A 16,386-nucleotide genomic window follows, 5' to 3' on the forward strand; every position below is an offset into this window, starting at 1 on the left:
ACTCTGAACAGCCTCAAGGTGCAGCCACTTCACATGGGTGAGCCATAAGACTAGTCATTTTCAAACTAAACTATTATTTTAAATGATTAAAACTATTTTCATATTTTTAAAAGCATTTTTGAGTTTTGTTCTGGAATATAGTTAGGTTACTTGGAAACAGTTTGATCTTTTTGAGTCTTGCTTTTAAGCACTTGTTAGAGCAGCATATAGTCTAGGATTAATTTTTTTCCATTTTTGAAGCAAGACCTTTCTTCGTTCTCTGACGCCTTGTGAATTATGAGATTTTCCACTCTTGCTGTATGTAGGAACAGGAATTATCCACCACCCTGTGTGGTGTGAGCTCTGAGTATTTTTTCCTATAATCCTTTCTGGTGGGTCTTTTGTTGGCTTTTGGTAGTTTCCTATCATGTGGGCTGATCATTACTCAGCTGAAAACTTTTAAGGTAACAGTCGGCAGATCTCTGGAGTTCCCTTTGTGTGCGGCTTTCTCCTCCCTGGCATTCTACCCTGTGAACTCTACTTACTTGGGCTCCCAGGACTCACCTCCTCACCTCAGGGAGTTAGACTGCTGGCCTCCACTCCATCCTCGTGCCACAGCCTGGAAAACTTTTCCAGGCTGTAAGTTGGAGCAATTGTATGGCTCACCTGGTTTGTTTTCCACCTCTCATGGACCATTGCTCTTCATCGCCTATGTCCGATGCCTTGAGGGCCGTTTCATAAATTTTGTCAATTTTTTTTTAACTATTTAGAAGTTTATAATAATTGTTTTGACGTAAATGTACTAGCTTTCACAATCATTATTATTGATGAAATTCACTCTAGCGATAATATACATACTTCAGCTGACACAATGTTTCAACATGTAAAGCACATAAGAATTTCTTGCTACAATTATGTTTAGAATGCTTACCTATATTATAAAATGAATATTAAAATATTAGCGATGATATCTTTCTGATTAGATATAATAACTTGCAAGATTTCCTGACCAACAATCACACACAATTTCAGAGAGGCCAGAAACAGTGAGAAAATAGATATTTGTCTCTTTGGATTTTTAAAGGTCAAGGTTGAATCCAAGGTAAGTAGAAAATATTGAATATGAGGCTAAAACTGAATTTTGGCACGACACACACATATTAGATAGGTAGGTAGATACAGATGGATAGACTGTCCTAGTTTCCCTTTTTTTCTTTTAGTAATTGAATTTTATTTTAAGATCAAAGCTAAACGTACAGTTTCAAAATTCAAATAAAAGTAGCAAAACTTTATGGAAAAAACAAAGCAGTTCTGCAGCACCATGGTGAAGCAGCTGTCCTGCAGCTCCTTTCCCTTCACTTTGTGTGTCTACTTTCAGCACTTTCAAATGGGCCTATGTGCCAAAGGAGATGCAGGACCTAACCTACATGTACCAACAGGAGCCGTGAGAGTCTGTTGAACTGGGTGCTGAGGGTGTGGGATGGGAAGCAGTTTGCATTCATATAGGACAGAGAACAGTACTTGCCCACCCTCTATCATAATATAGTCTGAAGAGATCTAGACCATCTCAACCTTCCACAGAATGTCACACTGACCTATTACATTCATGACATCATTACTACTTGGGCCAGGTAAACAATAAGTAGCTAGCATATTATACTCCCAAGGATAGGAAATAATCACTAATAAGAACAAGCAACCTTTTACATCAGTGAAATTTTTAGAGTCCAGTGGTCTGCTTGAGTGTCAAGATGTCTCCTTCGTAGTAAAGAACAAATTTTTGCATCTCACTCATTTTATCAATAATCGGCCACCAAGAATGCACACCAAGCTCCAGGCTGCTTTGTGGGAATTCAGAACTTGAGAATTCTGCTCCGACTCATATACTGGGTGACTGGAAGGCTGCCAGTCTTCAGTGGGATCCAGAGCACATAAAGGCTCTGTAGCAGGTACAGGCTGCAGTGTAATGAGCCCTATTGCATGGGCCATTCAATACAGGAGATTCTACGGGACAAGAGTATCTGTGATAAGCATAGCAGCCATGGGAGTTTATGGCAAGCTGCAACTGGAGGATCGCAAGGTAGACTTCTAGGCTCTGTAGCAAAGCCAAAGCATCTGCAGTGGAGAACCACACGTCATTCAAAAATGGCCCTTTGCATGCTGATGGGCCTTGGTAGGAACTGAGCATCTCATGGGACATCAAGTAACCCTTCATGAGCTAGGTTTTGTCAGACCCACCAAGTCGGTCCATCATAAGGTGGAAGTGGTACACCTAGGATCGGTGACAAGTAGGGCCAGGGGAAATGAATAGGCAGATGGTCCAGACTCCCGTATCATACGTATAACACTTGAACCAGGGTCCCTCCCTCAGTTCACAACTGCGGCTGCTTGAGAGGCTCTTTTGTCTAGCTGATTCAGGACAAAAAAGCCCAAGCTAAGTTCACCAGTGGGTTTATTGGAATATGGGTTCAAAACTAAAATAGACTTCTGCCCTACAGCCCAAATCAGGAGTGCTGTTAAAAGGTGAATTCTCCAAAAAGGCAGAATTTGGGGCAGTATTCCTGGTCATCCACTTTGTGTGGAAAAAGTAGTGGCTTGAAGTAAGAATATATCTTCTTGGAAGGTGGCAAATAAGTTGGCTAGATGATCAGGGGCCTGGCATGAAAAAGATTAGATCAGGGACAGGGAAGCCTGGAGAAGAAGCAGTGGAGAAATCTGCGGGATTCAGCACATGAGTAAAGAACTTTGTGTTGTATAACAACGCCTACCAGGATAATCCACCACAGAACAGGCACTCAACAACCAGGTAAACAGATTTGGCCAGTCCTTCAGCAACCGCAGCCACCAGCTGTCCCAGTACTGGCACAATGGGCTCATGTACATTGTCATGTCCCAGGGATGCAGGTGAGCAAGAGGCCAACAGCACGGCTTCCACTCACCAAGTGGCCACTCCCTCATGTTCAGCACTGAGCCCTTGATACAATAGCATCCCTCAAGGAAACCAAGCAGCTACTTGGTAGCAAGTTGATTACATTGGGCGCCTATCCTGGAAGGACAGTGACTGACCTTTACTAGAATCTTCCTGTCTCCAGGTATGAGTTTGCCTTTCCTGTCCACAAGATGTTGGCTAGACTACTTGTCCAAGGGTTTACAAGTGTTTGATCCATCAATATGTATCCTGCATAATATTGCCTTTGACGTAGGGACCTACTTTACAGCAAAGGACTGTTTCATGACCATGGGGTTCACTGGTCCTATCACATACTCCAGAACCTAGAAAATGCTGGCCCGGTGGAGTGGTGAAAAATCCTTTTGAAACTTCAGCAAAAGCTTGGAAGATGTGAAGATGGGATGCCGTCCCCCAGGACTCAGTATACTAAATCAAACTCATTATATAGTGCCATGTCCAGTATAGAGAGAAAATGCAAGTCTGGGAATGAAAAGGTAGAAATAGAATTCCCCTTGTAGGCTAAATAATGGCCCCCAAATACGTCCGTGTCCTAATACCCAGAACCTGTGAATATGTGATCTTACATGGTAAAAGGGACTTGGCAGGTGTGATTAAGATGGGGAGAATAGCCTTGATGATCCAGGTGGACCCAATATAATCTCAGAGGTCCTTGTAAGAGGGAGATGGGAGCAAGTAGTAGGAGATCTCATGACCAAAGCAGGATGGAGTGATGTAAGGAAGAGACCATGAGCCAAGGAATGTAGGCAGAGCCTCCAGAAACTGAAAAAGGCAAATGGATTCTCTCCCAAAGCCTTCAGGAGAAACGCAGCCTTGCTGACCCCTTGATTTTAGATTTCTGATCGCCATAATTTAAGAGAATAAATGTGTTGTTTTAAACCACTAAGTTTGTGGTAATTTATTACAGCAGCAGTAGGAAATTAATACACCCACTTTCTGTCTCCACTGATCATGTGCTTCCCATCCCCACAACTCTGCTCTAGAGCAACGCTCCCCAACCTTTTTGGCACCAGGGACCGGTGTCGTGGAAGACAGTTTTTCCACGGACGGGGGGGAAGGTTCAGGCGGTAATGAGAGCGATGCAGAGAGGCGGATGAAACTTGCTCACTCGCCAGCCGCTCACCTGCTGTGCGGCCCGGTTCCGAACAGGCCCGGGGGTTGGGGACCCTGGCTCTAGAGGGCTGCTTCCTATCAGGGGAACTGTTTCATCAGGAGACACGATTAATAGATCCATTAAACTTTAACCTACTGAGGTTTCCCAGTAATTTGAGGCTCCTTGTGCCAAGAGGCCAGCAGACAAGAACGAATCACCATCCTGGCTGGAGTAATTGAACCTGATCAGGAGGAAGTGGAGTTACTGACAATGCGGGCAGAAAGGAATGTACTTCACACTCATTGCGTCCGCTAGGCTGTCTCTTTGATACTTCCCTACCCTATATCAGGAGTAAAATGGGCAACTTCCAAAATGGCAGAATAAGGACCTCCAAAAACTGGCTCTTCCATAAAAAGCAATGAGAACACTGGCAAAAATTGTCAAAATCAACCTTTTCAGAATTCTAGAAACTAAAGGCTTGCGACAATCTAAGGAGCATTCATTCAAGAAAAACAGCTAAGTCTTGATTAAAAAGGAAAGCTTCTGGCATTTTAACTTGCTCTATTCCCAGCCCCTCACTTATAATACAATGTTAAATTGTTCCTAATTTTAGAGAGAATGCCTGTACTGTGTTTGACCATTAAGTTATATGCTGTCCTTAGGTAGTATCCATAGAGTCCCATTATAGTGCTGTTTTTGTTTTTTTTTTTTTTTTTTTTGCAGTACGCGGGCCTCTCACTGTTGTGGCCTCTCCCGTTGCGGAGCACAGGCCCAGCGGCCATGGTTCACAGGCCCAGCCGCTCCGCGGCATGTGGGATCTTCCCAGACCGGGGCACGAACTCGTGTCCCCTGCATCGGCAGGCAGACTCTCAACCACTGCGCCACCAGGGAAGCCCTATAGTGCTGTTTTTAAAAAAAAAAAAAAAAAAAAATCATCCTTTTTCCACTGCACTGTAGTGTCACTTTTATGATAAATCAGGTGATTGTATATGTGTGGGTCTATTTCTAGACTTTCTCTTCTGTTCCATGGGTCAGTTTTTCTATCCATGTACCACCAATACCATCTTGTCTAAATTAGAACCTTAGAATAAGTCCTGATGTGATACTGTAAATCATTCAACTTTATTCTTTAAGATTGCGTTAGTTATTCTTGATCTTTTGCATTTTCTTACGGATTTTAAAATCAGCTTGTCAATTTTTTGAAAAAAAGTCCTGCTGAGATTTTTTTTGGGGGGAGGAATTACATTGAACCTATACGGTAAAGTTGACATCTTTGCAATATTGCATCTTTCACCTTGAAGCTTTTGTTCTACTCATTTGGGTGTAGCTATGAAATGAGAAGTGGTTATCAGAAGCCTGGATGACAGGATCCCGTCCAGGGTGAAGGATCCTGTATTTCCCGTCTGTCAGAGGGATACTGTATCCATCTTCTCTAGGCTCCCTGCCTTGACAGATGTTTTTAACTTAGTATTACTTGTACTCTTCCTCTCAGCAGTATCTAATCCCTCAGATTATTCTTAACCATCACCTTAGATGACTAACATATTTGAGCCTATCATATATTTATATCCTAATATAAATTCAGTACCACTGAATGGTTATCACATATAACAACCCACACTAATAAACAGTATCTTCACAGTACTAACACAGTATGTATCATAGGGGTTCCAATGAGTATTTCTCCTAAAATCTGTTTACCATATACCATACTAAGTACCTAAAACATGTTGTTTTAATTTGTGTAACAAGCATGAGCAATTACTTGCAGAGGATCAGATCTTAGGCTGTGGAATCTGAAAAGTGTGAGTTAGAAACCTGCCACTCTTAATTGCCTGTGTCCTTGGACAGGTTTGTGGAGGATTAAATTGGATAATACATGTTATATGTTTTGTATCTTATCTGACATTATTAACCTCTTTTTCTCTTTTTCCCAGATGAGGATACTGAAGATTAGAGCTTAAGTACATTGTCTAGAGACAGAGAACTAGTGAGAAGCAGAAGTGGGTAAGCATACTGCCAGGCCTATAGAAAGTGCTCAGTAAATGTTGAATGAATGAATGAATGAATGAACCAAAGTCAGTCAGTATGTACTCAACGTTGACTCCAAATGCCACTATATTCTCTCATGTTTCCTTTGTTAACTAAACAACAACAGAATCTTCCTATTCATTTGGCATTTACAAAACGAGAAAATTCAAATAGCTGAATTTCCATGAGCACATCTGAAATTTACTTTAATGAATGAGAAAAACTATGAAGTAATTAGGATCAGAGATTATTTTCCAAGTAGTTCCCAAGGTCTGAGATAAAGTTATGGTGTGTATTTATCCTTTTTGGGGCTATCAATACCTACCCTTCTTCCAGCATCCCCACCTTCCATTTGAAGGAAATACAAAATACGTTGGCAGGGAGAGCTGGGGTGGGTAATTCTAAGTGCTTGTTTCCTGCTGCTTTCTCCCACTAAGGAAGCTGCTTGTACCTGCCCTCTGGTACAGCTTGGGTACAGATACATGGTCCAATAAGCTTGACCAATTGCACAGTCACTCTTGGAACCTGAAATTCTGAAGAATAATTAAAATAATTCTTTAATAAATTCCCTTTTTGCTTAAGATAGCCCAGAATCAGTTCCTGTTGCGTGTAACAAAGACTTGGCTGATGTAAATATCAACCGAAAATTGAAACTAGTTTTTACACATTCTACATCTAAAGGCTTTTTAGAGGTACTAAAAGGCTTCTGAACCATTAAAGCCAAATGAACAGATTGTTATTTTTGAACATGGGTAATTTATGAATACACACACACACACACACACACACACACACACAGCTACCCCACATACTGTTCTGGGTAGACTCAATTTAATATATACCTGAATGTGCAACATTCAAATCAATGTAGAAGCCAAAGAGATTAGATTCAGTGAATTGCAGCTATTTCTTTGAAAGCTTATCTTTTATCTTAAAAATCCCTAAAAGCATTCTAAAAACTACCTCATTAATGTAAATTTAGATTTAAGGTAGTATTTTAAAGTACTTGCCAGGATCTTATTCATACCTTCATTTTATAGATAGGGAGAGTGAGACCTAGTGAGTTTAAAGAGACATGCTTGAAGTCATATAAGATAACTGTGCCACCACTCCTGAAAGTTCTGGGCCCAAGGTGGAATTTAGTTTTAATTAGAAATTCTTATACTAATAAAATTTGTGCATCAAATTAAGATCAGAAACTGTTAAAACATGGATAGGCAAGAAAGTATAGAGGAGGGACAAAAATCTTTTCCTTCCTAGGTTCTGTGGCTGGGGCCCTGGAAATTAAACCAATAAAATAAAGATTAACAAGAGAAACACAAGAGTTTATTAACTCATGCCATGCACATACGTCCAGGAGAAACTAAGTGTTGAATAACTCAAAGAGGTGGCTACAATTCGGGGCTTATATAGCATCTTAACAAAGAACAATGCATTGTAGAGAAGTGATAAAGGAAAAGGGGTTTAGGCTTTTGGGGTGGCAGACTGTGGGAAGGTGAATGGGGGGAAACTAATGGATAAGGATTAGCTTAATAAGCTTTGCCAGTGATTGAGTCTAAGAGTCGTCCTCTTCTTGGTAAGGGAGAGGGAGACACCTTTACCAATAGAAATTTATGTCCTATTTTCAGGCAAATGGGAAGGAGGGAAGTGTTGAACTGGAGAGCTTTTTGTTTGTTCTTGCTGTTTCTCAACTGTCTTCAGTTCAAAATAATCATGTCAAAGTAACATATTTTGGGGTGGCATGTTCTGATCCTCTACAAAAACAAAAAGTATGGCCTCTTCTGCCCTGAGAAGGAAAGAAGGCACTGACTGTGTGTTCTTACCTCAAAGATTAGAAACAAAGACAGAGGTCAGAGTTCTTGCCCTTAAGTCACATTAGTAATGAGTTCTTGGTACTTCCCTGGTTGCCCAGTGGTTAAGAATTCCCCTGCCAGTGCAGGGGACACTGGTTGGAGCCCTGGTCCGGGAAGATCCCACATGCCGCGGAACAACTAAGCCCGTGCAGCACAACTACTGAGCCTGCACTCTAGAGCCCGCAAGCTATAACTACTGAGCCTGCGTGCCAGAACTACTGAAGCCCGCACACCTAGAGCCCGTGCTCCGCAACAAGAGAAGTCACTGCAATGAGAAGCCTGTGCATCACAATGAAGAGTAGCCCCGGCTCGCTGAAACTAGAGAAAGCCCTCGTGCAGCAACAAAGACCCAACGCAGCCAAAAATAAATAAAAAACCAAAAAAAAAAGGGTTCTTGCCCTTGACATTAGTATAATGTGGCCGACCACGGTCCGCAGTTCTGCCTAATCGGGTAGTAGATAGAAAGGATGATGTGCAAAGAGATGAGAGGGATGTTTTTCTCGGTAGCGCCTACCACTCCAAGCCCAATACCACGAAGGGTGCCCGCTCCATACACCGCACGCAGCGACGCCTCCGACAGGCGGCCTTGTAGCATCTTCCTCGGAAGGTCGACCGCTCAGACCCGGCTTCCCGGTGGGATGGAGTAGCTCTGGCAGGCGGCGCCCTTTGGCTCTCCTCCTGCCAAGCAGTTCTGAATCATGTTTATGGGACGTTTAATGGGCTCTAATAAAGCAGCTAATAATTCCCTCCCGACGAAGCAGTGACTGCCTCACACGCCAACGCCTTTGCGGGTGAGGCGCCCACCCTGAGGCTGGAGGGCGCGGCTGCCCAACAGCGCCTGCGCCACTGGGTGGCGCCAAAAGCAGCAAAGGCAGCCCCGGCTCCGGAGATGGGCGGAAACCATGGCAACGATAGGGACGTCTGCTACGCCGAGCGTGGTGACCGCAAGGGGAGCGCCCCTAGCGCCGTATTATGACGCGAGCGTCGGCGCGCGGCTTCCGCGGTCTCGCGTGACCGCGGGAGCAGCCTCCGGGCCTGGCAACAGCAGTAACTGCAGAGGCGGGCGGGCGAGGTCAAGATGGTGGCTCCACGGGCGGGGGAGGCGGTGGAGGGAGGAGGAGCCAGACCATAGCCGGCCGGAAACACCGACACCCACAGGCCTCCCGGGAGCCGCCGCTGCTGCCTCCGCCGCCGCCTCCGCCGCCTGCTCCAGCTCGAGAGACGCGAGCGGGCGGCGGGGCGGGCCGTGAGAGACACACGAGAGGAGGGAGGGCGGGGGCGGAGTCGCCCGCCTTCGCCTCCGCCCCCGGCCGCCGTCCCGGCCCCTGCCCCGCGCGGCTCTACCCGGCCCGCCCAGCCCCGGTGTGGCAGCGGCTTATGGCGGCGCTGGGGCCCCCGGAGCAGCAGGTGCGGATGGCCCATCAGCAGGTCTGGGCGGCGCTCGAAGTGGCGCTCCGAGTGCCCTGCCTCTACATCATCGACGCCATCTTCAACTCCTACTACGATTCCAGCCAAAGCCGGTTCTGCATCGGGCTCCAGATCTTCCTCCGGCTCCTTGGTGAGGGGGACGGGGTAGCCTGCGTCCGGGGACGGCTCCGCGGGCCGAGACGTGCAGGAAGGAGAGGGCAGCCGAGCGCAGGCCGTGGGGTGTGTGTATGTATGTATGTGTGTGTGTGTGTGTGTGTACGTACTAGTTTCGCGGGCCGAGACGTGCAAGAGGGAGAGGGCAGCCGCGCGCAGGCGGTGGTGTGTGTGTGGGGGGTGTGTGTGTGTGGTGTGTGTGTGTGTGCGCGCGCTAGTTTCGTTTCCCCCCTGGGGGCGTCTTTGCGGGCTGGACGGGAGGAGGAGATGACATTTGTCTCAGAGTTGACAGCGGAGTGGTCCTCCCTGCGAGTCAGTCTCCTGTTCATTTTTGCCTCTGATCGAGGGCGGGGAGAAAGCAGCGAGGTGTGAGCATGCGGCTCTGTGCCTGCTGTTTCTCTTGACCGCGTTCTATGCGACAGCCTTGGAAAAACAGCAACTCTGCTTACGTTTTTGATCTCGCCGTGTGTGACCTTGGGCTCGTCGTGCCGAGGCCTGGGCCTCAGTTTCCCCCTTTCCAAAATGCAGGGTACTCGTATGTTGTCATTTAAATGACATCCAAACGAAAGAGAATGTCAGACCTTGAAACTGTTAGAAAAATCCTCACGAAGAAGGCGATACTTATAACGAGTCCTAAAATTTTCCATGAATAGAGAAGAAGGTATTGAGAACGGTTATAAAAACGTGGCTAGGAAGTGATAAGACTTGAAAATCAGTGTCTTGGTTGCATATGAATGGAGTGTTAAAAGAATCTTATACTCACTCCCCATTTTCACTTGCATTACCAGAGTGAGAAGGATTTACGCTTAAAAGAAGTTTTTGAGTAATTGAAACGTGGCAAATTTTGTTGATGAGGTAATTCTTGTGTTAGTTTTTAGTGAGGCTGTGCTTTTGAAGTGTTGCTGAGGACGAGCTGATGGTGAGATCCTTACCAAGCCTTTCTGAATTAGGAGCCATCTGTTGCTGCTTTATTCCTACTCTTTAAAAAAGTGGTAATGTTGAGTTTTGTTTATAACAACACTTTACATTTGTTTGGTACTTTACTTGTGCAGTGCCTTTTCACTGGTATTATCTAACCTAACGTTCAAAAATCCCTCAAAGGAGGGTGGGTGGTGTTATTCTCATTTTACAAATGAGGAAACTGAGAGATAGAGGTTAAGTGTTTTGCTTTTGATACACGGCAAGTAATTGGTTGCCAGCACCTGGGCTTAACAATCTTCTGGCATGGTTCGTCTTCCTCCTCAGTACAGCTGCAGTCCAGATACAGAATGCTATAATAATGATTATATGCTAGATCTTAAAACTAACAGATGTGAACGTGATGTTCTTTAGCACAAGACTTCTCAGTAACCCACCAGCTACTTAATCCCAGCCATCCTGCTTACCACTGCAAAATGTAATGCCCTCTTATTTGTGGCAAAAATGGAGCTGTGTGATTTCCAATGTATAGGAATAGCGAATCATTATGTTGTACACCTGAAACTAATATAATGTTATCTATTGATTATACCCCAATAAAAAAAGAACATTAGCTAGCTTTAATGTTTTGTACTTAACATTTTGTTTAATTCTGATAGTCAGGGAATACAAGTGAGGTTAGTTAAATAATGTTACAATGAAATTAATAAGCATGGGGACTTGTTGGGAAAGCATTTTATTCCTGCCAGTTAGAAGTCACTCATTATGATCATAAATTAACAGGCAGTTGCTTGTCTCATTATAGAAAGGTGGTCCCAGCTGAGCCTGATAGATCCCAACCCCTCCCCGCGGTGCCTCTCCACGTTAATTGATGACATGCGTGCAGTCAAGACCTGTGCTGACTCCTGGGTTGGAGAGACTGAGAAATGGAGAACACTGATCACTTCTATTCCTGAACCCCACAGGAGAAGAGAGAGTTTGCGATAGAGAGAGCAGAGGCTCTAGGGAACTTTATGAAATTTGGGATTACCAAGTGTAGTTTTGGGCACTGAATAACCAAATGTATTGTAACATGGACTCGAGGGTGGTAGGAGGGGCTTTCCCTGCTTCTGCTTTGAGAGGAGGGAGGAGGCCATGGTGGAGGAGCTGGAAAAAAGAAACCAAAACAAAACTGGGTTTGAGAGGATTCACATACTCATTCTGCCAGTAGTGTAGCCACTGTCTTGAGTGATCTTCTGGCATGTAACTACAGAGCCTCTGAGAGACCCTTGGGGACCAGGTGCTTTAATGCATTGTGCTCAGAGTTGAGCTTCAGGCTAGGGAGCTTTAAAGGAGTATTTTCTTTAATTAAATCTTTTGTAGTTTAAGAACACTGAATAAAGTAATCTGGTGTTTTCCTTGTACTATATCCATGCTTCTTATTTTTGTAGTAAATCATGGAAGTTTGCATTTGAGAGGTTAAAGAAGAATGTGACCTCAGGCAAGTTACACCTGCTCTGTGCCTCCCTTTTCTTATCGGTACCTTTTTAAAGATGGATCATAATGGTGTATCTCTCTTATAGAGTGTTAAGGGCAATAAATAAGGACATAAGTTCTTGTAACAGTACCTGGAACCTAGTAAGGGCCATTTAATTGTTAGCTACTGGTAAACATGGTAGCTTTAAAAAAATTTTTTTAATACTTCAATTAAGACCATACTGTGTTACAGATATTTCAGTTTTTGGAAGTCATCAGCACAATGTTGGTGCTGTTTATTTGAAAATTTTGATCCCAGAGTATTCTCTGGGTCAGACTTTATGAGAGATACAAAATATTTTCCCAATCTATCATTTGACTGCTCCTCACATTATGGCAGTGTAATTATGCTAATTTATGACATTTGTAAGAATGATAAAATTATTAAAAACTGGTTTTGGTGGTAAAAAATTTCATCCTGAATAAAAACAGATGTCTTAACTATTTGAGGACCATTCGATGAAGCATCTTATTTGTTATGGAAAGTGACAGGTTTGTGTGTAAAAGATACCAAAGGATGGTTGAAATCAATTGTTCTATCTGGTTAGTTTTTTAATAATTGTAGACCTCTCTGTGCTACTGTATATAAATCTCAAAATTTGTCACTCTCACCTTTTTCCTTAAAATGGAATTGTAAACATGGAAATCTATTCTGTATCCAGTTTTATTTAGTGTCTGAAGAATTTTGTCTCCTACCCCTACAAAAAACTATTACTACACTATACTTTTATTTGGTATCAAACTAATAAGAGAATTTCAGCAAGTCAGAATATAAAGCATCTCATTTTGGAGATCCAAATAAGGTCATATCACAATATATATAACTTTTAAGAATATTAAGCTATTCTTAGGAGGTGTTCAATGCTAAATGAAATGCAGCCCAGTGCAGCGTAATGCTGAATTAACAAGTCTAAATCCAAGGCAGAAAATGCAAGCATAGGAGTTTGTTTTAATAGTATTACTCATATAATGACAATTCATTGAAGTGGAAAGTCCTTTCTAAACATAAAAGAAAATCCAGAAGTTACAAGGGTAAATTTGAGTACATAAAAATGAAAAACTTCTTTATGAAAAAATTCTTTTTTTACAAAGATTCTTAAAAATGACACATTAAGGGGAAAATATTTGCATCATATTTAGTTGAAGTACTAATAAAAGTTTTACTCTGTCAATAAGAAAAACTTATACTCCCAGAGAAAAATGGGCCCAGGATAAGCATTTCACAGTAAATGAAATGCACATGGTCAATAAGCAAAACAAAAATTACTCAGCCTTATTTATAATTTAACAAATGTAGTTAAAACAAAATTTCACTTATGAGATTCGTGAAGAATTCAAAGTTTGAATAAAAACTAGTTTGGCAGAAGTATGGGGAAATAGATGAAGTTAAACAATTTTTGTAAGGTGTTATTTCTATGTAAAGCCATTTGGTGCTATCAACTAAAATTCATCGTATACCTTTTGACTCACAATTCCAGTTCTGAGAACTTGGCCTGAAGATATAGTTGTGCAAAAACTGTTGGCAAGGGTATTCATTGCAGCATTGTTGGTAATAACAAAACAAAAACAAATTGTTAATCTAAATGTCTATTGAAAGAGAATCTGTTCATTGTACAATATTATCAGTTTCAGCCATGCAATGAAATTGTTGAAAACAATGAGATAGTTATTTTTGGTGCTGTAGAAAGAACTCAGAAAACCTGTGAAGTGAAGCAGTAGTAATTATGACTGCATTGGGATAGCCTTAGGGGTTCTCAGCAGAGATGCCGTTGACATTTTAGATGGGATAATTCTTTGGTGGGGGTGTGGGGACTGTGGCCGGACGACTGGGGGGGAAGGGAGGGTGTGTAAACTGATCCTGGTTGAGAACTACTGAGGTGGACAAATAGACCAGTAAATAGCACAGAATAGAAAGCCCAGAAACAGACCACCCGTGTATGTAGAGAAACTTGATGTGTTTCAGAGGTAGAATTGGAAGTATACAATACATTGAGGTAAATACAGACTATTAAGTTAGTGGTTATTTATTCACGTGAAAAAAATTATACTGGATCCCTACCTCACATCAATATATAAATAGTTCGGACTTCCTGGTGGCACAGTGGTTAAGAATCCACCTGCCATTGCAGGGGACACGAGTTCAAGCCCTGGTCCGGGAAGATCCCACATGCCACAGAGCAACTAAGCCCATGCGCCACAGCTACTGAGCTTGCGCTCTAGAGCCTGTGACACACCTACTGAAGCCCCTGCACCTAGAACCCGTGCTTTGCAACAAGAGAAGCCACCACGATGAGAAGCCTGTGCACCTCAACGAAGAGTAGCCCCTGCTCACCGCAACTAGAGAACGCCCGCGTGCAGCAACAAAGACCCAACACAGCCAAAATAAATAAATAAATTTATAAAATATATATATAAATAGTTCTAAATGGATTAATATCTAAATGTGAAAAGCAGAACTTTAAAAGTTTTAGAAGAAAATATAGAATTTTTTTTTTTTAGGGTTAGAGTAAGAGAAAAGTTCTTTAGAAATATGTAAAAGCAAATGTATTAAATAATGATTGATAAGTTCAATCAAAAAAATATAGAATTTTTTTTTTTAGGGTTAGAGTAAGGGAAAAGTTCTTTAGAAATATGTAAAAGCAAATGTATTAAATAATGATTGATAAGTTCAATGATATTAAAATTAAAAACCTCCGTTAATCATAAGCCAGCATCAGAAAGTGAAAAGAGCGGCCACACATCTGGAGAAGATATTTGCATTACAGATAACTACAAAGAGTCTGTAGTCAGAATATTTTTTAAATGACTACAATTCAATAAGGAAAAACAACTCCGTAAATAATTGAGCAAAAGATTAACTGGCAATTCACAGAGGAAGAAACATGAATGGTCAGTAAATCGAAAGGTGCCCTCTTTGATGAGTAATCAGAAATGTAATTTTTAGAAAAGGTTAAAAAACTCCACTATTATAATGAGATCTCCTTTGGGTAAAAAGCAAAAACAAGTATTTATCCATGAATGTGTGCTTATTTATGCAAAACTTGGTTAACTTTTCATTTAATACCTATAGGGTTGAACTTTTAAAAAAAAAATCATGTTCCTATATTTCTTTTTAATAAACACATAGTTAAAAATTTAATTTAAAAGCAAAATTTATCTTATTAATAAAAAACTTAGAATACCCTTTTTTTAACCTAAAGTAAGAGTTTGATAGAAAAATTTTCTTTATGCTATAGTTTGTCAAGTACACCTACAGACTGACATCCCAAGATGTACATCCCAAGATGTTTTATTTACTTTGTTCTATATTTCATTGCATATGGTTCTCTTGGGAGTAATGTAGGTAAAACATTTTTGTACTGTTCCGTCTTTATTCTGTCAGGCATTGAAATGTTTTTCCACAGCTTGCTTTAGATTTTATATTAAAGGTATTTAAGGTACCTGGGGAGTTATGTCTTATTTCCTTCTAATTTTTAGTCCCCAACTTCCAGAAAGGTTAAGGGTATGAATGGACTTTACACATAAAAGAATTAAACACTTTGCTGTGTAACATGCATGGTGGTTTCTTTCTTGTTTTCAGCTTGTTTTGTTTGCTCATTTTTGGTAATCCAAATTGAAAAGGCCCTGAACTCTTTCATGAATTGAGTTCATGTATATCTTCAAAGCTCTGAATTGATTTTGATACCTGCCGTTTTCCTACCTTGAGCACTTTAGTGACGCTCTCTAATCACTGGAGAATTGGATCCCTGAATTGTGATTCCAGTTAATTCTATGCACCACTGTCCCAAGGTGATTTTTCTTTATAAAGTAGCATTTATATATAGCCTTGATTACTTATTGCAGGTCACTTTTAAATCCTAATGAGGAAACTGTCCTGGGGCTTAATTTACTTAGGCCTACAGGTTAAATATCAAGAGTTGCATGTCGGAAGTTGTGAAAATGCAATGAAACTTTGATATTATTGACAACACTTCCCGAAGGCCATGAGAGGGAATATTACTTGAGAGATTTGGAAAGTTGACTTTTTTTTCCTGTGAAATGAGAGCTGATTCTACATTCCATACACAGGAACATGAGTATAAAGGAAAAATTTAAGAATTTTAAAAATTAAAATAATTTTAAATAATAATAATAAAATTAAAATAATTTTATACTATTCTTGAAATGTTTGGTCATTATTAAATCTTGGGGAATAATTTTAATCAAGAAAGAGTAGTATCAGGGGCTTCCCTGGTGGCACAGTGGTTAAGAATCTGCCTGCCAGTGCAGGGAACATGGGTTCGAGCCCTGGTCCGGGAAGGTCCCACATGCCAGGGAGCAACTAAGCCCGTGCACCACAACTACTGAGCCTGCATGCCATAACTACTAAAGCCTGCACGTCTAGAGCCCGTGCTCCGCAACAAGAGAAGCCACTGCAATGAGAAGCCCGCGCACCGCAAGGAAGAGTA

At 41.8% G+C, this 16,386-nt stretch overlaps 2 protein-coding genes across 7 annotated transcripts in view; both read left to right on the forward strand.

Moving 5' to 3' along the window:
* Positions 1 to 7,364, forward strand: part of TYW2 (tRNA wybutosine-synthesizing protein 2) — a 64,020-nt gene extending 56,656 nt beyond the window's left edge. The window contains exon 2 of the transcript XR_003438352.1: positions 5,978 to 7,364. The gene's annotated coding sequence lies outside the window, so the exon portion shown is untranslated. The remainder of the gene's footprint in view (positions 1 to 5,977) is intronic.
* Positions 4,972 to 16,386, forward strand: part of RNF139 (ring finger protein 139) — a 37,929-nt gene continuing 26,514 nt past the window's right edge. Inside the window, exons 1-2 of one of the 6 annotated variants that reach the window (XM_027132405.1) lie at positions 8,228 to 9,482; positions 11,229 to 11,826. In XM_027132405.1, coding sequence (XP_026988206.1) covers positions 9,302 to 9,482; positions 11,229 to 11,410 — 363 coding nt within the window. In that variant the 5' untranslated portion in view covers positions 8,228 to 9,301 and the 3' untranslated portion in view covers positions 11,411 to 11,826. Of the gene's footprint in view, positions 6,048 to 8,227; positions 9,483 to 11,228; positions 11,827 to 16,386 lie in introns of those variants that run through there. The other 5 variants (XM_027132404.1, XM_027132406.1, XM_027132400.1 and 2 more) reach the window with 5 other exon arrangements.

The sequence above is a fragment of the Aethalodelphis obliquidens genome, unplaced genomic scaffold (assembly GCF_003676395.1).
Source record: "Aethalodelphis obliquidens isolate GAN/ISIS:26980383/991018 unplaced genomic scaffold, ASM367639v1 scaffold41, whole genome shotgun sequence".
NCBI lineage: Eukaryota > Metazoa > Chordata > Mammalia > Artiodactyla > Delphinidae > Aethalodelphis > Aethalodelphis obliquidens.